This window comes from Pinus tabuliformis, chromosome 4_2, assembly GCF_031772625.1.
Source record: "Pinus tabuliformis cultivar Carrire ecotype Pingquan chromosome 4_2, CPIR1, whole genome shotgun sequence".
NCBI lineage: Eukaryota > Viridiplantae > Streptophyta > Pinopsida > Pinales > Pinaceae > Pinus > Pinus tabuliformis.
The window spans coordinates 447,350,620-447,373,793 of NC_142304.1; the positions used below are offsets into that span (position 1 = coordinate 447,350,620).

At 39.7% G+C, this 23,174-nt stretch overlaps 1 protein-coding gene across 3 annotated transcripts in view; it reads right to left on the reverse strand.

Moving 5' to 3' along the window:
* Positions 1-225: 225 nt before the first annotated feature.
* The window catches only part of LOC149169892 (myb-like transcription factor family protein), a 180,720-nt gene continuing 157,771 nt past the window's right edge, over positions 226-23,174 (reverse strand). For all 3 annotated transcript variants that reach the window (XM_089428848.1, XM_089428847.1, XM_089428849.1), the window contains exons 13-17: positions 1,481-1,561; positions 1,309-1,381; positions 1,062-1,096; positions 870-957; positions 226-667 (exon numbers count right to left, since the gene is read on the reverse strand). In XM_089428848.1, the coding sequence (XP_089284974.1) occupies positions 877-957; positions 1,062-1,096; positions 1,309-1,381; positions 1,481-1,561 (270 nt within the window). In that variant the 3' untranslated portion in view covers positions 226-667; positions 870-876. The remainder of the gene's footprint in view (positions 668-869; positions 958-1,061; positions 1,097-1,308; positions 1,382-1,480; positions 1,562-23,174) is intronic.

The following is a 23,174-nucleotide window of genomic DNA, read 5'->3' on the forward strand; positions in this document are numbered from 1 at the left end:
GAGACATGGGAATATATTTTGTTGAAAGAGACCCATTTTACCAAAACTACGAATGTTTTCACTAGATCATTCCTTACAGTCACATAACTATGAAGGAAAATTGACATATCTTGATATGTTACTTCAATTATGACCACCTCTGATAATTGTTGTCCCTTTAATAGGATGCATAATTCATTTATACAATATCTCGAAAAAGTTACAATTCCACCACAAACAACTCGCTAATCCAGTTTAACAATAACCTTGCTTTATTAGGAAATATTGTTCGTAATTTACAAAGTAAGCAACAAAAAATAAATGCATAAAAAGTGGGAGAAGTGATGTTAGCTTTATCATATAATACAAGAGAAAAAACATATGTTACAAACAATTTTCAACCCTGCAACCAAAAAGGCAAAAAAAAATGAACCTCTCAACTGATGCAATGTCAACAAGTCCATAGAGGATACATCTTCAATTTAACTTTCTGACCAGTACTGTTTGCTGCACTGTATAAAAGAGGCTGTTTAACTTAAAAATTCCGTATACTTCATATTCCAATCTGCCATAGCAGCTCTAGCATCGACAGAAATAGATCCATCAAATGTCCCACAAGTCATAATCCCGCTGCACCGTTTCATTTCCAGTGTCCTCAAGAGCAACAAACTCCAATTAATATCATAGTCTGTATACCAGAAGCAGAAAAGCCCACTTAAATAACATTAGTTCTATTCTAATAATGAATTATGGACAAAGCTAACCCAAAGAAGTACCAGCTTTCCCAGTGTAGCTAATAAATATTTTAATGGGAACACTTAGTTGATTTTATTGTCTACTGTCTGTAACAAACCATGTCAAGAATATATGAAAATAATATCAAAAAATACCTTATACTCAACTATCCGAAGCCTTCATTTTGCGAGCCCTCTTGCTCTGAGGTGGTGATGGTGGGGCTTCCGAGAACCTTGCAGGAGCCTAGAGAGCAATGCAATCAATAAAAATGAATTAAATCTTAGCATGGATAGATGAGAAATTGTATTTCACATCATTGTTCAGGGCAATAATGCTTCAGAATATACCTTGCGTTTATGCTCCCGTTTGCCAACCCTCTCACCTGAAATTATCAAGCATATACACAATTGACATGCACTCCAGTCACATTATATCATTAAACAATAAAAACAGAAGCATGCACAAATATAAGAAAATCGTCCATATAACAGTTCTGCAGAATAGGAATAGACACTCGAGACTTTAAAGGCATCCATGCAATCTATTCCTGAACATCTAAAGATAATAACGGAGAAAATAAATTGAATTTTTTACCTGTGAAACCTTCATCCAATCCAACAAATCCTCGCATAGAAGCTCGTTCCTGATCACCTCCACGATGAGAACGCTGCACCCAACGTGAAATACTTATACTTGATATCTAGACCAATGACCTGTTCTAGAACAAATGATCACAATAGAATGTGATGACATTTAAATATCCCACCTTGGGGGTGCTTGGAGTTGGAGGAAATTCAGCATAGGGATTATCACGCAACATTGCAACTTCTGACTCTTTCCACTGCACCTGAGATTATAAAATGGGCAGTCAAGGCTAGCCATTAACATTCAAAAAAGGTTTCTTGAAATATCAGAATTCCAACCTTCATGCATGATATAAAAGCTAACAAGTTACAAGAGAAATGCATGCTAAACAGACTTCCATATGTTAAAACACCCAGGAGATCAAGTAAGGACTTTATGCAATTTCAGCTAAGAATCAATTAGAACCCATGACCATGCTACTCAACTTCTACACAAACTGATCTTAATGTGCTTTAATTAGTGAACCTCCATTAGAAAAGAATGAGCACTCTATTGTTTCCATAAGACATAACTGGGCAACCTGCTTAGGGCCTATCATGGACTGAATGAAATGAATGCTTGCTTTGGCCAAAGCAAGCATTCCTTCTAACCCTGTTTCCTATAAGCAGTAATCTCGATGCTTTTATAGACTGCCTTTATCAACTTGCCGTTCTTGGTATGTTCCTGGTAAATTAGGAAAAAATGCTGATGAGAACTTACTGAATTTAAGCCTCAAGTGACAGTCACATTCAAGATGGATGCATGTTGACATCTGATTTCTTACAGTCAATTATCTGGGCTCAAGGGTTTTGTGGATTAGAAAACTGACCCCTTAAATAATGAAACAATGAGTTAGAAATCAAATTATTAAAGCAAAATTTTGGATTGTATCTCAATTAAGGTGGTTCATCCATAATCACACAACAAATACTCAAGAACAGCCTGGCAAAGCAAGAATATAACCTAGACTCAGAAAAACCTCAACAAATAAAATGCTTTGAAAAACTTGAATTTGCGCATAACAATGAGATTTTTCATTCCATGACAGATTCACTTAGACATCAAGACAAACATTAAGGTATGTAAAATTATTAAGTACTAAATAGTAAATACACAACTGTCAAATCGTACATATACTTCCGTGAATTTATTGTACTCCCTAACTTTATGTCCAGACTTGAAACACCATGGATGATGCGCAACAGCATGAATGACTGGACAGAGCCCACTTCCAGTTCCAACTGTTAACAGTGCTCATGAATGGGAGGTGGAAGCCTGTGTAATTGCATCTAAACGTACTGTTACACACCCAAGTGGTTAAACCCTAGGACAAAAAATTTCTCGTATTGTTTCATCCTGCCAGCCAGCAGCCCTATCATGATTCATAATCGATAGATGGCTAGCCTCAGATGCCTCTCTTCCATGCTCCAATCAGTGCTTTCTTTCCTCTAGCCTCCTCATCCGAAGAAGATGGGTCATCTATTGTATTCAAGTGCTTTCATTTAATGTTTAAAGGCATTCTAGTATGGATCACAGGTTAAATTGGATGATAGACCACTTTTGGTTGTACACTTGTTCCCATGCTTCACCTTGGCGGTTATCATTTCCCCTAGTCCAGTGTGACCTCCTTGAGGCCTTTCTTTCACTGTCTAGTAAGGGCACAAATAGGAGTCTCTGATTGACATTGTGTATTCATGGTAATTCACACTTAACACCTTCTATCTTTCCCTTATATCCACATCCCATCTCCAGGTTGGTTGTTGTCTATCAGCAATACCGGTTCCTGTTTTCCTTATCCTTGACTAGGGGCCTATAAACTTTTCCTTTAAAGGTCGATGCAGCAGAAAGAAGAGAAAAAGCATGAGCTATAATGATAAAATAAAAAAGATTGCCAAGATAAATGAAAGTGGACAAAAGCCTAGCCTGAGCTCTACCCCCATCATTAGCCTTCACCCTGTTCCTTGATAAAGCATGAGCCGTCTAAATGAAAGGAACTTTGAATATACCAACCCCAATGAACAATGAAATGATTCATCTTTAAGGGGTCAATGTTATGCAACCAGCTCACAAAATAGAAGAAAAGATAGATCAACGACTTCAAAGTTATTCTCTTCGGGGGGAAAACCTCATTTACATTACATAAATGAACAATTCTTGGATGATACAAATGACAAGACCTTTTTGGTATATATAGGAGTCTAAGGGGTCACAATATAATCAGAACCTACATAACAATATTAACAATGGTGGGCTTCTGTGGGGCACAACAATAACAATATGGGGCTACACTAACAATAACAATAAGGTGGCTACAATAGTATTATAGGGACCTAACAAGCCTCTCTCCAAAAAAGTGATGTCATCAACACTTGAGTAGTTATGGATGTTTCTGTATAAAACTCTCATCCTCCCATATGGAATCTTCAGCAGGGAAGTTCTTCCACTTATTGAGATACTCTGTAATTGATCGATGTCATAGCTATCGAGTTCTTGTTTTCATGACTGCTTTTGGCTCCAAAATGATTTTTCCTTCTTCATCAAGTTCTGGAAACACTGTTTGAACTAGAAACTTGTCACCAATAACCTTTTTTAAACATGAAACATGGAAAACTGGGTGTACTCGGGAAGATGCAGGGAACGCCAATTTATATGCCATAGTACCAATATTTTGCAACACCTTGTAAGGACCATAGTACTTGGGTGATAATTTATTACCCTTCTTAGCTCGCTTGCAGGACAATTGCTTATATGGTTGTAGCCGTCAAAATACTCAGTTGCCTACATCAAAACTTCTTTCACTGCGATGTTGATTTGCATGTTGTTTCATTCGGTTATGCACCAAAGTGAGGTTATCCTTTAAGAGTTGGAGAACTTGTTGTTGATGCTCGATGTGATCTTCCACTACTTGTACCTTAGAATTTTCTCTTAAATATGATGGACAGTGGATGATATCCATAAAGTGCCATAAATGGAGTCATTCTTGCTGCAATATGGAAGGAAGTGTTATACCACCATACAGCTAGAGGTAACCACTTGACCCATTGTGTTTGTTTATCAAATACAAAGAAACGAAGATATCCTTCCAAACATTTGTTCACTATCTCAGTTTGCATGTCAGATTGAGGATGATAAGATGAACTATGAGCTAATTGAGTACCAAGACAAGAAAATAATTTCATCCAAAAATTTCCAGTGAAAATGGGATCTCTGTCACTTACAATAATCTTTGGGTTTCCATGTAGCTTTTGAATTGTTTCCATAAATGCAGTAGCAAATGTACTGGCTTTAAAAGGATGAGATAATGCACAAAAGTGTGCATACTTGGTAAGTCTATCAACTACCACCATGATGACATTCTTTCCTTCAAACTTGGGTAAACCTATGATAAAATCCTTTGGGACCTCCTCCCAACGTTGATTTGGAATGGCTAAAGGTTGTAATAGACCTGGGGTCGTAATTGTCTCAACTTTATTTTGTTGGCAAACCAAACAATCTCTCACAAACTTCTGAATATCAAATTTAAGGCCATCCCAAAAAAATTCCTTCTTGACCCTATGGTAAGTTTTTAAAAATCCTGAATGCCCTCCTCAGGGGGAGGTGTGCAATTCGAAAAGAATCTTTTGTTTGAGTTGCGAATTCCTACAAAGATATAAGCGACCTTTGTACCATAATGAATCATTTTTCCACATAAATGTATCAAACGTATTGGGATCTTGTTGCAACTTTTGAATGATTGTCCACACCTCTCCGTCATTCTTCCATTCATATCTTGCTTCAGTTATCCAATCAGGTTGGATAATAGAAATGGCACAAAGCAATGCTTCCACATCCTCGTCCTTTCTCGAGAGTGCATCTACAACAACATTTTGCTTCACTTTTTTGTAGATGATTTCGTAATCATAAAATAACATCTTTGTGACCCATTTTTGTTGCTCTTTTGAAGATAATCTTTGTTCCAAAAAGTATTTAAGACTATCGTGATCAGTTTTTACCTTGAAGTGTCTTCCCATTAAGTAAGGTCGTCATTTCCTTAGTGCATGTAGTTTTGCCAACATTTCCTTCTCATAAATAGGTTTGTGTAAATAGTTTCCCTCGATTGGACGACTTTCAAAAGAAATGTGTCTTCCTTCTTGCATTAAAAGAGCACCAATTCCATTTCCTGAGGTATCACATTCCACAATAAAGGTTTTGTGAAGTTTGGGGTAGCTAAGACCGGTGCTTGGAACTCTTTAAGATGTTCAAAAGCCTTAGTTGCTTTTGTGCTTCTGGAGTCCACGAAAATGCATCTTTCTTTAGTAATGTTGTTAGAGGCGTTGTTATTCTCCCATAATTTTTAACAAACTTGTGATAATACCCTGTCAACCCGAGAAATCCTCGAAAATGCTTTAGAGTTGTGGAGATTTTCCATTCCTTAATGTCTTCAATTGTGTTAGGGTCTACTTTAACACCCTCATGAGACACAATATGACCCAAATATTCCACCTCCTGTACTCCAAAGAAACATTTGGATATTTTTGCATATAATTGTTTCTCCTCCAATAGTTTTAGCACCCTATCAACATGTTGAACATGATCCTTCCAAGACTTCTTGTAGACTAGTATATCATCAAAAAATACAAATACAAATTTCCTAAGGAATGGTTTGAAAATGGAGTTCATCAAACCTTGAAATGTGGAAGGTGCATCAGTAAAGCCAAAAAGCATGACCAAAAATTCATAATGACCTTCATGAGTTCTAAATGTTGTTTTCGGGATGTCTTCAGTCTTCATTCTAATTTGATGATATCTTGAATGAATATCCAACTTGGTGAAGTAAATTGCTCCATGTAATTCATCTAACAATTCATCAATGACAGGAATGGGAAATTTATCTTTAATAGTGAGTTTGTTGAGCTCTTTATAATCTGGACACATACGCCATGATCCATCCTTCTTGTGCACCCATACTACTAGAGCAGAGAAAAAACTTTGACTAGGTTGAATTATACGGACCTCTACCATTTCTGCAGCCATATGTTCAATTTCACACTTTTGGGCATAGGGATATATGTAAGGCCTGGTGTTTAGAGGAACACTTCCTGGAATCAAATGAATAGCATGATCATGATCACGAAGAGGTGAGATGCCTTTGGGAGTCTCAAATACCATGGAATGATTGTCCAATACTTTTTGGAGATCTCGAGAAATAGATGATTTCGATGTTTGAACCTCTAGTGAGCATAATTGTGCAATCACGCCCCGTTGTTCTTTCTTTAGAAGCTTTTCCATGCCATTAGAATTGATTATCTTTCCTGATTTCCCTGTGATTCCCCTTAATTCAACTTCTTTTCCTTTCCAAAAAACTTCAAGAAAAATTCTTGAAAATTAAAAGCTATCATCCCCAAAGATTGTAACCATTGCACTCTTAGTACAACTTCAGCACCACCCATTGGAATGGAAAGCATTGGACTATTCAATACATATTCCCCCATGGTTAGCTTGATATTATGGCACTTTCCAGAGCAATTTGTAGTTCCTCCATTTGCAATCACCACTTGACACTCTGGTGCTGAATATAGGAAGCAGTTCAATTCCTTGGCTAGCTTACAATGAATAAAATTATGGGTACTACCTAAATCAACACTATTACATTTTTCTTCTTGATATGTCCTTCTATTTTGAGAGTTTGGAGAATGGTAATTCCTGCCAATGCATTACAAGATATGGTCAGATTCATTTCTTCTTTCTCTGGGGTTGGTTCCTAGTGTATATCCTCTTCTTTTGATGTTTCTTGTTCCTTTTCTTCCTCCTCTTCACAATCTATGTAAAATAATTTCTTCTCAGCACACTTATGACCTTTAGTGTATTTGCTATCACAACTGTAACAAAGCCCTTTTGCTCTTTTTTCTTCCAATTGTTGTGGTGTCAAACATTGTAGATTGTGGAAGGCTACGAGCAGCAACATTTCCATCTTTATAGTTGTAAAGTGGTAGACTTTTTTGTTGCCATAATTTTGCTTTCAATTTTTCTTGCCACCCTAAATGCCTTCTCCAATGAATCAAGTTCCCAAAGGTGAACCTCATGTTAGATGTTATCCTTTAAAGTCCCTATGAAGACATCAATCCTATGCTCCTCTGGAATATCATTTACCATAAAATTCAATTTTTGGAAGTCCTTAATGTGCTCCGTCGTTGAACCCTTTTGTTTGAGATTTATCAATTGGCTAAAGAGTGTGTTGCTCTTTGTGTCTTATTAATGTGCTATCATTTCCTCCGTAAAAATTGACCAAGTGAAAATTGGTTTACGAGAACAAAGCCATCAATACCATAAAAATTGATTGGGTTCTAAATATAGAGTTGCAATGCGTATTTTTGTGTGTGTTGCACATTATAGAGATCAAAATATTGTTCAATCTATAGTATCCATGTTACCAGATCCTTGCCATCAAACTTCCTCATATCGATCTTTGGAATATGGCGGTTCTTCAATCCAAAGTTAGAGTCTATAAAATGATGATTAACATTCATTTTGTTCTCATCATGAGTTTCATCTAATACATTTTTGCTATTGGGAAGCATTTCTTGTAGTAACTCTATCAAACATTCCTTCAAACCTTCCATATCCGCTTTTTATCCATCATTCAAACCTTCCATGTCCTCTTTTTATCCATCATTCATCCATCCTTTATGTTGAAAAATGTGTAACTAGGTTTGGTCTTCATAAGCATGAAATGTATTCTTGTAAATTATAAAATGAAAATAAATTATTATTATTATTATTGGAGCATGGGTTTCATGCTCAAGTTATTTCATTTTATAGGTCAAGCACCCATTGAGTGCTTCTAGGGTTTGTCCTACGTCTAGAAGTCAAAAGAGTCATTGTCATATATTGAAGGCCCCAATGGGCACATTGTATATTGTAAAGAAAAATTATTTGTCTTGAAAGAGTCAAAATGCCCTTCAAGATCAAGTCGGCCTAGACGCTGTCAAGTCAGCCTAATTGAAGAGCCATGTCTACCCCTTGAAGAAGCCTATATAAGGAGAGGAACTCATCCTACATAAACACACTCACTCATCTCTCATTCTATGCGAAGAAGAGGATGAAAAGAAGGACGAAGAAGAGGTCGAAGAAGGATGAAGTGTTCCAAGATAGCATGTCATCTCAAGAAAGGTATCAAGAAAGCATGGAGTCTCTTATTGTTAAAATTGGCAACTAGAGTCAAACTCCATGTGGGTCTTCTTATTCATGGCAGCTGATATTTTTCTTGGATTCCTCTCGTCGAGAGGTGTAGGATTGATCTAAAGATCATCCAATTCCGACAAGTATTCATGGAGATATGAATTTATTTGTGTTATGGGACAATTCGTCAAGGTCGACCAGCGACCAAATTTCCCCCACTTGTGCTCAACGTTTTAGTATAAAAAGAGGTGGCTTGCTAGTCATTTGTATACTCACTCTTCTTGTGATCTCTTCCTCTCCACTTGTCTTTGGGTTTTGGTGGGAGGAGAGATCCTAAGAGATAATGTTTCCCTAATGGAAGAAGCCTGATGGAGAAAGCTCTACGCTATCATGGAGAAGGCTAAACACTAGTATGAAGAAGCCCTAACTACTGGCTTAATGATACCCTAATGTTGCCCTAAGGAAATATCATATCACAGCCATGGATGGAGATGCCCTATAACGTTGTCAAGAAGGTGAATACGCAACAAGGAGGCCTATGTGCTAAAGTGAACTCAACGTTGTCAAAAAGAAGTCTATCTGGCCACTGCCCTAACCTTAGACGCAGTCTTCTATCCGCAATCTCTGAAGAACCTAGGCTGCAGTTTAACGAGGGTCTTTATGTGCACTAACCACTGTCACTTCAAGCCTTAAACGCAGTTATAGATTTGGCTCTCCATACATTGTCCAAAGGGTCCTCAATCCGCTGTCCAAAGGTGAGGTCTACACGCTGCTCAAAAGAGACCTAGTCGTTGTTATATGTGTGCCCTAGTCACAGTCGAGATACACCCTAAATGTTGGCCTTATTTTGCAGCAAAAGAGAGACTATACGCTGCCCTAATCCGCAGCAAGAAGAGGATTCCTAGAAGCTAGAAAGAGGAAGTCTTCAATAGCTCTAGATGTAGTCAAAAGGAAGTGTATTCAAACATGCCCTAGCCGCAGTCATACCACAGCCAAATGATGCCTAATCTATCTATTGTTTTGGACAGGGACAGTGTCCAGCTTCAAGCATATGACATGAAGTAGAGTGCTGAAAGATGTGTGTTCAGCAAGGCGTGATTGGACAACATATGATTAGGGTTGTGTTGACATAAATGCAAGAGCACAAATTGTTGTATGTTGCAGACTTTGATTCAGATGGATGGAGCAACAGGTAAAGGCAATAAACAGTGAATGTAACACTACATTAAAGTCCTGTTGAAAGGATTTGCAACTATAGCCTCGCTGCTCTGCTACGCTGCAAGCCATAGCAAGCAACTAAGGTTGGCGAGTGTAAATGGTTGCAGCATATTGGAGGCAGTATGTATAGCAGCATGTATGGGTACTGTTAGCGCTTGGAATTCACCTAGGTTGAGATAGACAAACTCTCAAGGCTACATCAAACCATTTCACCTCGTAGCTAGCCCTACGAGGTATGAGAAGGCTCTCTCGAGGTCAGATTCGGTAGATCTTTCAATAGGATAAGCTGACCAATTAGGGATAAAGATTTTAGGCTAGTAAATTGATAAGGGAGGTTGATTTAAAGATTTTTGGGGTTTTGGTGGCAATTTGGAGGGAGTGCAATTCAGGGTGCGGGGATTGGGCTCAGTTTTTGCAGGGGGATCTTTGGGGCAAGGTAGGAGTGAGTGCTGATGCCTTAATCTGAGATGGAGGATCAGTAATGATAGAGGAGGAGCTAAAGAGGGCAAACAACAACTTTGAATCCTCTTTAGACAGTGGAAAACATAGATATTGAACAAAATTAAAAGCTGAGCATGGCATGCATGAATTCAAACTTTATCACTTCATATGTTCAATTAGCAGCAAAGAAAGAGATGGAACACATAAACACACTTACAATAACATGTAGAGAACACACCATCAACACAACAATCCACAAGAATCCACAATGATGTCTGCAAAACCCTGGCCTTCCTTTTCCTTAAATTGCAGTAATAGATGTACAATATGCAATAATACTTCTCCCACAAGAGTCCAACCATGAAAATGAGCAAGAGAAGGCATAATATAGACCATCTAACTCCTTTCCCCACCTCTAGGGGTCGAGCTCAGCTTCCTAGGAGCAGTTTGAACTAATTCTAAACTTAGCACTAGATAATAGGCAGTCAAAACAACTTGCCTCTAAAACTTAGCTAACTCATCCATGCATTTAATATTTACTATTTACATCAAGGAAGCTTCTAGAAGGGTTAAGAGAGATTAAATCTATCAATGTGCCATGAAAATTATCCATACATCCATCATTTACAAGTACAAATGATTAACCAAGGTAAAAACTGAGTTTTGCAGGCCGAAAAGTCAAAACTGGCAATTTTCAGCTCGAGTGGTCGTGCCCCCTGCTCGAGTGGTCGCGCCCCTTTGCAGCACTTTTTGAGTGGGTTCCAGTTGTCCAAATCAAGTGCAAGATGGCTCATTGGAAAGCTCTGTGTGTCTACTTTCCATCCCAAGTGGAATTTCTGGATTTGGAGTTGATTTGACCCCTCAAAAGTCAATTCTCCCAAGGTCACTTTCTGCAACTCAAAAAGTGGGCAGAAAGTCAAAATTTTGATGTATTTTGAGCTTTTGGAAGCCCAAATCTCAAAATCAAGTTGACCCCAAGTATAGGTAATTCTAGTTTTTGCATGCCCTTTCCAAAAATGTCAACTTTTTGTGATTCTGAGCAGTCCTCCCGAGTGGTCGCGCGCGGGGTGAGACCACTCCAATGGCTAAAACCTGTAAAATTCTCAAAAAATTCACAAATGACAAAATTTTCTCCAAATTTCTTGAAATTTGGGCTGGGAGTCCCCAATCAAGTACCATGCTCAGTCAAAGAGGCTTTGGCCAAAATTTGGAGTGGATCGGGTGTTTTCCTTCGTTTTTGTGCTTTGGCCAACCGTCCTTGGAGCACCTTCGTTCTCGCCGGTATTTTTGACATTTCTCTCAAACCATGACACCTGTGTAAAAAGTGAAAGAGGTTTTTCTTCCTTGTCATGTTGTGGACAAAAACCTCTCTCAGTTTTGCAAAATTCATCTTTGATTGCTCAGAAACAGCTTTTGAGTGAAACTTGTCCCGATGTGTGAAACAAGGAATTTTGTCGAAATGGAGCGAAATGAAGGGGATAAGGGGCTTCTAAATTCTTGAGGAAATTTTTGGGAGTAGGGAGGGATGTTAGGAAGCAGGGGAAAGTGGAATCTCAGAGATTGAGTGAGGGGAAGGGGTCCAAAAGGGCAAAACACAGGCCCAACCTAGAAAATTGCCAGGTTGTAGCTAGAAACTAGGGTTTGTGCAAAAATGAGGAATTTGGCGGATCTAAGGGATGGGAAGTGTTTGATAAGGTACTTTAAGGATAGGGGAAGGTGTATGAACATCAGGAAACAAGTTTTGCCGGTGATTTGGCCGCCCAAGAGAAATCGCCTTCAAAAACCTAGGAGAGGGAAATGACCTTGCCTGGGCGCAACTGAAGCATGAACAAGGTATCAAATGACCCATTAGACACTGACATGATAATGACAACCCTATGAATGATGATAGACTCAGCTGAATAGTGACATAGACTGACATTTGGGCAAACCCTAGACCTAATGGCTAGTGACCAAATTTTGCTTGAAGACTCACTGAAATGACAAAATTTGACCTTGACACTTCAGAATCACTATGTAAGAGCACATTTGATCACTGGAGGAAGGCTGTAAAGACTGACACTAACAGGTACAGCAGTGAGTGGTGCAGCGTAATGCACCGTGATGGGTACAGCAGTGAGTGGTCCAACGTAGTGCACTGTGATGGGTATAGCAGTGAGTGGTGCAGCATAATGCACCGCGATGGGTACAGTGGTGAGTGGTGCAGCATAGTGCACCGTGATGGTTACAGCAATGAGTGGTGCAGCATAGTGCACAGTGATGGGTACAGCAGTGAGTGGTGCAGCATAGTGAACTATGATGGGTACAACCATGATTGGGGTACAGCAGTGAGTGGTGCAGCATAGTGCACCGTGATGGTTACAAAAATGAGTGGTGCAGCATAGTGGACGATGATGGGTACAACAACGAGTGGTGCAGCGTAGTGAACAGTGATGGGTACAACCATGATTGGGTGCAACTCAGTGACAAGAGCAGCTCAGCGAATGGGTGCAGCACAATGACGGGGGCAGCATGATGATGAGTTGCATCACAATGAGGTGCAGCATGGTGATGGAGTCACCTTAGAAGATCAGTTGAAGCAGTATGCCTTCACCTGAGTCCAGATCAGCGACCTCATGTGATATCTTCTTAAAGAAGATCTCTGCTCTTATTTTAAAATCAAAACGCTGACTTCTGATGTATATGTACTATCTTTCTCTCTGCTGAACTATTGAAGAACATATAAGAAGAATTGATCAAGGGTTTCCCCACATTAAGGTTTGTCCCTTGCTGGCACCACATCTTGTGTCCTCTTGTCTTGGCTTGTTTTTTGATGTTTATGCTTATGTTATATCTACAATTTACTATGATGTTGATGTGATTACTAATCTAGAATAGATTTTAAGCTAAATGGAAAAATTGAAATAAATTGCTCTTAGCATAGAACATACCTAAAATTTAGCATGGTATCAGGTGAGGTGAAGACAAAGCCCAAGCAAAAGTGAAAGAGCAATAACTGAAGACAATTGGAAAGGACAAAAAGGCTCAATGGGTTCCTCATCCCTCTTCAAATTCACCAAGGGTGAAGTCGAAGCAAAGAATATTATCCGAGTGGCACAGCGGAAGCATCTAATGGCCTACTTAAAGATCACTTCAATGGGAAGTCCGGATCTAAGGGTGGAAGAAAAGGTAGATGCCTTGCTTGCAATAAGTTCAGCCATTATGCGAAGGAGTGTCCGAATAGTAGGGACACATCACTTGATGATGATAACAATCATTCCTGGGATATCTTCAATGATTGAAGGAATGACATGTACAATGGCAAAGGAAAAAGGAATGCAGGTCATCAAGGAAATGGTTGACTCTTCAAGAAAGCAAGCAACTCCAAGTATGAAGAATCAAATGTTGTTTCTGATAAGCTAAAGAAGTATTATCTTATATTGGCCTTCTCCACTACTTCTCCTCCAGACTCTTTGGAAATCTAGCTTATTTATAGTAGTGCTTCAAGGCATTTCATTGGATAGAAGGAAGCTCTCTCTAATTTGATAGAGAAGGAAACAGTCGTGGAGATTAAACTTGGAGTCAATGCCACCTATCCCGGAAAGGGTGTACGGAATGCTACCCTTCAATTCAATAAGGATAACATGACAAGAAGTTCTTTATGCACCTGATCTCAAGAAGAATCCAGTGTCCATTTCGGCAATGGAAGTCAAAGGTTTCAAGGTGGCATTCACCAATGGAAAGGTACGTGTTTGAAAAAGGAATTTTTAAGATGCTTTTATTCTTGGGTTCAGGGTTGGCAATTTGTATCAAGTTGCAGGAAATCCATTGGGGACCATGTCAGTTGACACCTCTTCTATAGCACCGAAGGTCTGCTTATTATGGGGCCCTACCCGATGTGAGTTAGATGGTGATATGGATGCCTAAATTCAAGAAGAGCACAGAGGTACATGTACAATACGTACCGAAGGAAAACTTACAAGGGAACCATTCCCCTCATGTAGCAAGACCTCAGATGTGGAACAACCTAAGGGGTTTGAGATTCATGATTGGGAATCTCAAGTATGTAGGTGGAAGAAAGCCCTCTATGGCTTGAAGCAAGCACCCCAGGACTTGGCATGAAAGGATAGACAGCGATCTGATAAACCTGAGATTCACTAGGAGTGAAGTCGATCCAAACCATTGCTTAAAGATTGTGGATGATAGACCTCTCATACTGGTACCTTATGAGGACGACCTCTTTCTAACAGGTGCAGACCCTCTCATTTGCAAAAGTAAGAGGGAGTTGGATTCCAGATTTGGAATGGTGAACTGCAAGCCCGTGACTACCTCGATGAAGCATAACTTTAAGAAGTTATGTGATAGTGATGTCGGACCTGATTTGGGAAATGCCTCTGAGTTTCATAAACTCATTCTAGCATTGATGTTCTTGGTCAACTCGCGTCTGGATATATGTTTTGCAATTAGCATGTTGAGCTCATATATGGTTGAGCCTCACTAGAGTGGTGCCAAGAATCTTCTGAGATATCTTTGGGACACAATCTCTCATGGATTGAGATACACTGTCGGAAATGTGAAGTTGCATGATTATTCGAATGTTGATTGGGCAGGCAGTGTGGAGGATCACAAGAGTACTTCTAGGTGTCAGTTCTCTTTGGGTTCTGCTTCGATATCCTGGATGAGCAGGAAGCAAAAGTTGGTTGCTTTGAGCACCGCTGAGATCAAATACGTAGCTACGAGTATGACCTCATGTGAAGCTACCTGGTTAAGGAAGCTCTTAAGTGAGCTGTTTGGACACATGTTGGATACCATCGTGATCTTCTGTGACAACCAGAGGGGGATTTGATAGTTAGGAATCCCGTGTTCTATGATCTCTCCAGGCATATAGACATCAGGTACCACTTTATCTGGGATATGGTACATCAAGGAGCAAGAAGGCTCCATCGCATTGGGACTGATGTGCAGACCATCGATATTTTGTCGATGCCCCTGGGAAAGGTCAAATTCTTCACTTTCCGAAATCGACTAGGAGTCTTGGAGAGACTCTCTCCTAAGGGTCTTGTATGATATGGACATTGAGCTCTGGGAGCTCCGGGTGGCTTGGGGGTAAATCTTGGAGCGATGAGCAACCATAGGGTGAGTGGTTCAGCCTTCCCCTAGTGGTCTACTATGTAGGCAGGATGAGTAGTTCATCCTTCTTTTGCCGAGACACAGTCCTAGGGTGAGTGGTTCAGCCTTTCCCTAGTGATTTGTTGTGTATAGGGTGAGTGGTTCAGCCTTCCCCTGGGTTGCCCCTAGCAACATGTAGGAAAGATGAGTGGTTCATCCTTCTCCTACTGAGACATCCTATCCATGCAGTCTAGGACTCATGGGAAGTGCCTCTCATCTAACCAATGAGTAGGGAAATGAGAATTGGAACCATAGTAGTACCGATGGACGCATCGTGTTACTACTGTACTCCCTATTCTAGGATGATATTGATCTGGGATCAATTGGAACTGACTTCGGCTCAGTAAGTGTGATATAACTCACTCTCTTTTGGAACTGATTTAGGATCCGTAAGATTCATATGTACACTCTCTTTATTTGGAACTGATTTCGGATTAGTAAGAGTGGTATGATACACTCTCTTTATTTGGCACTGATTTCGGATCAGTGAGAGTGGTATGAGACACTCTCTTTTATATGGGATTGACTTAGGGTCAATAGAGCATGGTATGATACATTCTCGATCACTTCTTCTTCTTCATAGTTTAGCAGAGCAGAGCCGTGCAGGGCACTGATGGCAGAGATAGTATAGTCTCAATGATGGATTAGTTGATGGAGTTCTCCCTAGTTGAGAGGGAGTGTTAAACTTGGCAACTAGGGTCAAACTCCATGTGGGTATTCTTATTCATGGAAGCTGATATTTTTTTGGATTCCTATCGTCGAAAGGTGTAGGATTGATCTAAAGATCATCTGATTCCGATAAGTATTCATGGAGATATGAATTTATTTGTGTTATGGGACAATTTGTCAAGGTCGGCTAGCGACCAAATTGCCCCCACTTGTGCTCAACGTTTTAGTATAAAAAGAGGTGGCTTGCTAGTCATTTGTACACACACTCTTCTTGTGATCTCTTCCTCTCCACTTGTCTTTGGGTTTTGGTGGGAGGAGAGATCCTAAGAGATAATGTTGCCCTAATGGAAGAAGCCTTATGGAGAAAGCTCTACGCTATCATGGAGAAGGCTAAACGCTAGTATGAAGAAGCCCTAACTGCTAGCTTAATGATACCCTAATGTTGCCCTAAGGAAGATCATATCGCAGCCATGGAAGGAGATGCCCTATAATGTTGTCAAGAAGGTGAATACGCGGCAAGGAGGCCTATGTGCTAAAGTGAACTCAACGTTGTCAAAAAAAAGTCTATCTGGACACTACCCTAACGCTAGACGCAATCTTCTATCCGCAATCTCTGAAGAAACTAGGCCATTGTTTAAGGAGGGTCTCTATGTGTACTAACTGTTGTCACTTCAAGCCCTAAACGCAGTTATAGAGTTGGTTCTCCATACGTTGTCCAAAGGGTCCTCAATCTGCTGTCCAAAGGTGAGGTCTACACGCTGCTCAAAAGAGACCTAGCCGTTGTTATATGTGTGCCCTAGTCACAGTCGGGATACACCCTAAATGCTGGCCTTATTCTGCAGCGAAAGAGAGACTCCATGTTTCCCTAATTCGCAAAAAGAAGATGATTCCTATAAGCTATAAAGAGGAAGTCTTCAATAGCTCTAGATGCAGTCAAAAGGAAGTGTATTCAAACATACCATAGCCACAGTCATACCACAGCAAAATGATGCCTAATCTGTCTGATGTTTTGGACAGGGACAGTGTCCAGCTTCAAGCATATGATTTGAAGTAGAGTGCCGAAAGATGTGTGTTTAGCAAGGCATGATTGGACAACATATGATTAGGGCTATGTTGACATAAATGCAAGAGCAAAAATTGTTGTATGTTGCAGACTTTGATTCAGATGGATGGAGCAAGGTGTAAAGGCAATAAACAGTGAATGTAATCACTGCATTGAAGACCTGTTGAAAGGATCTGCAACTATAGCCTAGCTGCTCTGCTAGGCTGCAAGCCATAGCAAGCAGCTAAGGCTGGTGAGTGTAAATGGTTGCAGCATATTGGAGGCAATATGTACAGCAGCATGTATGGGTACAGCAGTGAGTGGTGCAGCATAGTGCATCGTGATTGGTACAGCAGTGAGTGGTGCGGCATAGTGCACCGTGATGGGTACAGCAATGAGTGGTGCAGCATAGTGCACCGCGATGGGTACAGCAGTGAGTGGTGCAACATAGTGCACCGTGATGGCTACAGCCATGATTGGGTACAACTCAGTGATAAGAGCACCTCAGTGACGGGTGCAACATGATGATGAGGTGCAGCATAGTGCACCGTGATGGCTATAGCCATGATTGGGTACAACTCGGTGATAAGAGAACCTCAGTGACGGGTGCAACATGATGATGAGGTGCAGCACAGTGACGTGCAGCATGGTGATGGAGTCACCTTAGAGGATCAGTTGAAGCAGTACGCCTTCACCTAAGTCCAGATCAGCTACCTCATGCGACATCTTCTTAGAGAAGATCTATGCTCTTATTTGATAAGTCAAAACACTGACTTCTGATGTATATGTACTATCTCTCTCTCTGCTGAACTATTGAAGAACATATAAGAAGAATTGATCAAGGGTTTCCCCACTTTGGAGTTTGTCCCTAGTTGGCGCCACATCTTGTGTCCTCTTGTCTTGGCTTGTTTTCTGATGTTTATGCTTATGTTCTATCTAGAATTTACTATGATGTTGATGTGATTGCTAATCTAGAATTGATTTTGAGCTAAATGGAAAAATTGAAATAAATTGCTCTTAGCATAGAACATAACTAAAATTTAACACTTATTTTCTTCAAAGAATGCATCAATCAAAGAAAAGGATGAAGGACTCTTCTCAGCTCTCTCTGGCACATTCCAAGATGAAAACATTTGGGTAATTGATAGCGGTGCCTTAAGACAGATGACTGGCCATCCCAAACAATTGAAGACCTTATCAAAAGGTAAATCTACTTATTCAGTGGAACTTAGAGATAACAAGAGCTATCCCGTAAGAGATATTGGATCAACCTCTATAAAGCTGGAGAATGGAAGCAACATCCACCTCAACAACATTTTATTTGTTCCAGGTTTGCATAAGAACTTACTTTCCATTTCAAGATTAGAAGACAAGGGTGATAGAGTAGCTTTCATTGATGGAAAGGTTGTTGTATGGAGTAAAAACTCAAGTATAGAAAAAGCTAAAGTCATCAGCATTCGAGAAGGAAAAGTTTACAGACTGATATCTCCTTTAGCCCAAGCCCTAGTTCACGTTGAAATTAGCCCATGTGAACTCTGGCATAGAAGATTTGGTCATCTACATTTCAAAATCCTTCCAACTCTAATTTCCATAGTAGATGGAATACCTAAACTGAAAGAAGATCATGAAGGAGTATGTAAGGAATGTGCATTGGGTAAAAATACCAAGAGACCATTTGGAAGCAGTGCTTCGTGGTCAAAAGAAATCTTGGATCTCATTCACTCCGGTGTATGTTGCCCTATGACTCCTAAATCACTTGGAGGTCATCTATATTATGTCACATTCATAGATGATCATTCAAGAAAGCCTTGGGTTTACTTAATGAAAACTAAGGACGAAGTATTTACAAAATTTCAAGAATTCAAAGCTGAAGTGGAGAACCTTACAGAAAGAAGAATCGAGATACTAAGATCTGATAATGGAGGAGAATATACATCCAAGGAGATTATAGCATTCTGTAAGGAGCTTGGGTTTAAGAGGGAGTTGATAGTCCCATATAATCCCGATCAAAATGGAGTTGCAAAACAAAAGAATAGATCCTTTGAAGAAAGTGTAAAAGCAATGTTACATGATCAAGATCTACCAAAGTTTCTAAGGGGAGAAGCCACGAAGACAGTTGTTTACATTCAAAATCGAAGTCCCCACACGTCCCTAGACAACAAAACTCTCGAATAAGTGTTCACTGGAAAGAAGCCATATGTGGATCATCCCTGAATCTTTGGTTGTCCTGTATACCAAAGCACAAAAGAAAGAAGTTGGATCCATCAAGAATGAAGGGAGCGTTTGTTGGGTACGGCAACTCATCGAAAGCCTATAGGATCTACATAAAAGAAGGACATCACATAGAAGTCAGTCGAGATGTCATATTTGATGAAAGTATAGCATTCAAGAAATCAAAGGAACTTCTCGTAGACTGTGATGATGAAGAACTTCCGGTATTTGAGGAAGAAGTTGATAGGGAAGAAGAAGAATCAAACCATAAAGAAGAAGGTCCTAGTCAACCTATTCAACCTGTGGTCATCCCCGAAACAAGGAAAAGACCTAAGTGGTTGAAATCTACACTACTTGATGCAGAAGGTCATGGGGCAATGAAAGGATGATTTAGAGAAAGCAAGAAACCCAAGAGATATTTTGGGTATGCTGCATACATGACAAAACTAATAGAATCAGAACCATCCACTTTTGAAGAGGCTGTAAATCATCAAGAATGGAAAGATGAATGAATGAAGAGTATCAATCTATAATGAAGAATGGAGTTCGGGAGATCGTACCTAGGCCCGAAGACAAATTTGTGGTAACTTCCAACTGGATCTATAAGATCAAACATGAGGCAGATGGAAGTATAGATAAGTGAAAGGAAATATTTGTGGTTAGAGGCTTCTCTCAACAAGAAGGCATTGACTATGAAGAGACATTTGCTCCAACAGCAAGATATACAATGATTCGTTCATTGGTCTCCCTGGCAGCATTGATGGGATGGAACATCCATCAAATGGAAGTCAAGACTTCATTTCTGAATGGCACAAATAGATGAAAAAGTCTATATAGCGCAACCCTTGGGTTTCAAAGTTAAAGATAGGAAGGCATATGTTTGCAGATTGAAGAAAGAATTATATGGCCTCAAGCAAGCACCAAAGGCATGGTATGCTAGAATGGATGCATACCTGCAAAGAATAGGTTTCACAAAAGGTTTTGTTGATCTGAACCTTTATATCAAGGTTGTAGATGGAGAACTTGTAATCATTGTTTTGTATGTAGATGATCTTCTCTTGATAGGTGTAGAAGATTGAATTGAAGAATGTAAGAAGCAACTAGCAGCAGAATTTGACATGAAGTATCTTGGGTTGATGCATTACTATTTGGGTAAAGAAGTCTGGCAAGGACCTGATGAAGTTTATTTCGGTCAAGGAAAGTACGTGATCAAGATGTTGAAGAGGTTTTACATGATGGATTGCAAACCTATGACCACTCCGATGATCACAAACTTGAAGAGACTAAGAAGTTCTGAATCAAGCTCTGTGGATCCTTCCAAGTATAGACAACTAATTAGCTCACTGATGTACTTGGTGAATACTTGACCAGACATATGTTTTGTAGTAAATATTCTCAGTCAATTCCAACTGGAGCCAAGGCATGATCATTGGATAGCAGCGAAGCATATTCTGAGATATCTACGGGGAACCATTCATTACTGCCTGAAGTATGACAAGAGAAATAATGTCCACTTGATAGGATATACGGATTCTGACTGGGGAGGTAGTGAACAAGATGGAAGAAGCATTACTGGAGGATGTTTCAGTTCAGGATCCTCCATGATCTCATGGATGAGCCGGAAACAAGATACAGTTGCATTAAGTAGTGTTGAGGCTGAATATGAGGCAGCCTGTGAAGTAAGCAGAGAAGCAGTCTGGTTTAGTAAGTTGTTATCTGACCTATTTGAACGACCGATGAACCCTAGGGCCTACAATGATACTTTGTGATAACACCAATTGTATACATTTGTCTGAAGCATATAAACAAAAAGTATCAGTATATTCGAGAGCTAGTACAAAATGGTGTGTTGCAGCTACAATATATCTCCACTGATGAGAAAGTAGCTGACATATTGACAAAATCTCTTCCAAACAAGAACCTTGTGTACTTGAGAGACAAGCCTGGCTTGGTTGATGTATCCTCCCTAATTGAGAGGGAAAGATAGACACTACATTCTTGTCTTCACTTGGGAAGAAAGAATGGAGGATTGGGTAACCATCTAGCATTTGATACTCTTTGAGAAAGTGGTAGGGCATCCAAGACAAGAGTAGTCGTGGACCGATATTCTTTGACGACTAGCTATCCAAGAAAAGAATAGTCGAAAGAAGGTCATACTCAGTGAACACTTGGGTGGAGTATGTACCTTGAGAGACAATGATGATGAGGCACAACGTATCTTGTAAAGAAAAACTATTTTTGTCTTTAAAGAGTTGAAATACCCTCCAAGATCAAGTCGGCCTAGAAGTTTTCAAGTTGACCTAATTGAAGAGTTGCGTCTACCCCTTGAAGAAGCCTATATAAGGAGAGGAACTCGTCCTCCATAGACATGCACTCATCTCTCATTCTATGCGAAGAAGAGGACGAAAAGAAGGACGAGGAAGAGGTCAAAGAAGGACAAAGTGTTTGAGCTAGTTTTCTCTCTCTCGCGTGCTAGAGAAAGCTAGGGTTTCTATGCAAGGGTTTCATCTAGTTCAATCTTGGAAGGAAGGAAGGAATGAAGGCAAGCAAAGGTCACTAAGGGTATCTCTCAAGCCCTAAGTCACAAGGAAAGGCAAGCGAAGGACAAAAGAAGGTCCTAGGAAGAAGATCAAAGTTCCCACGTGTGGCAGTGGCATTTGCCAGGAAGTCAAAATTTCAGATCTGCAGTAGGAGGTTGAAGTTCTTGCTGCAGGAGGTCGAGTTGGTGCAATTGGAAGAGATTTAACTGGGTTTGGCTAGTACAAGGTTTGAGTGGTTGATCTTGATCTTGGAGGGTATTGGTCTAAGTCATAAGGTCTTGGTATTCGTCAATTGAAAGATCTACAAGAAGAGAAGAGATTTAAGGGTTTTCCCCTGAAGAGGAGGGGTTTTGGCCCTGGCTCGCAACTTATACACTGTGTCATTGTTCTTATTGTTTTGGTTGTTGTTTGATGTTTCTCACATTATAATAATAAGGAACAAAGCTAACACGAAAAAAGATAACACAAACAGTTATCAAGTTGAAGAGAATTACCATCTTCATTGTCTTATTGAATTCTCAACACTTCACTTCCATGTCTGATTTTAAACCATTCTTCAAACCATCCATATTAGCTTCCATTTCATTTTTGGTTACTCTTTGCGAGAGCGAAATTTGTTGCACTTGGTCTCATAATTTTGATATATCATGTTGCATTTCTTCCTCTTCTTCATGCGTCATAGTAGAGCTTTCTGGTTTCTTACTAGGTGTTTCCATTTTCTTGCTTCAAGTCATTTTGGAATCAAACAATGATATTTATGTTTCACTATGCCCCTTGAATCACTTCAAACTGATTTTTCAAACAAAACTTATGCAAATTTTAAAAAAACACACACATTTTTGTTGCTTTGTAGGAGATCGATATTGAATCTGTTGTAGCTCTATAATTTCGAATCTCCAAGGTCTGAAATTTCATCTTATTGTAGCCCTCCGAGTCTTCTTTCCAACCCCACAAGTCAAACTGAGATTGGAGTCTTCAAGAAATCGTTATGCCCAATCTCCCACAATGACCTTATTATAAACTGGTTCAGTAGAGCGAACTTGTATAGAATGCCACGTGTCATTGTTTTGACATTCGGCTCTTAAAATGATACACGACAAACTACAATCCATGCACTTTCAGTGACTTTTTACGAAATTCAAATTCGATTCTCAGAGAGAAAGTTATGACGCTTTTCCTTAGGTAACATGTTTGCGACTAAATTCTAGAACCTGCAAAAATCCTAACTTCCTCGGATCATATTTCCAAAAATATAGCGAACCAAGATTTGAAATTCGTATACCACATTCACCAAGATTTCGACTCTACGTGGTCCAAATTTCAGCGTCAGAAACCTCGTAGAAAAAAAGTTATAGCAAAAATGCCAAGATGACCTGTTCGAAGAAGTGAAACCCTAGAATCCAAAGCTC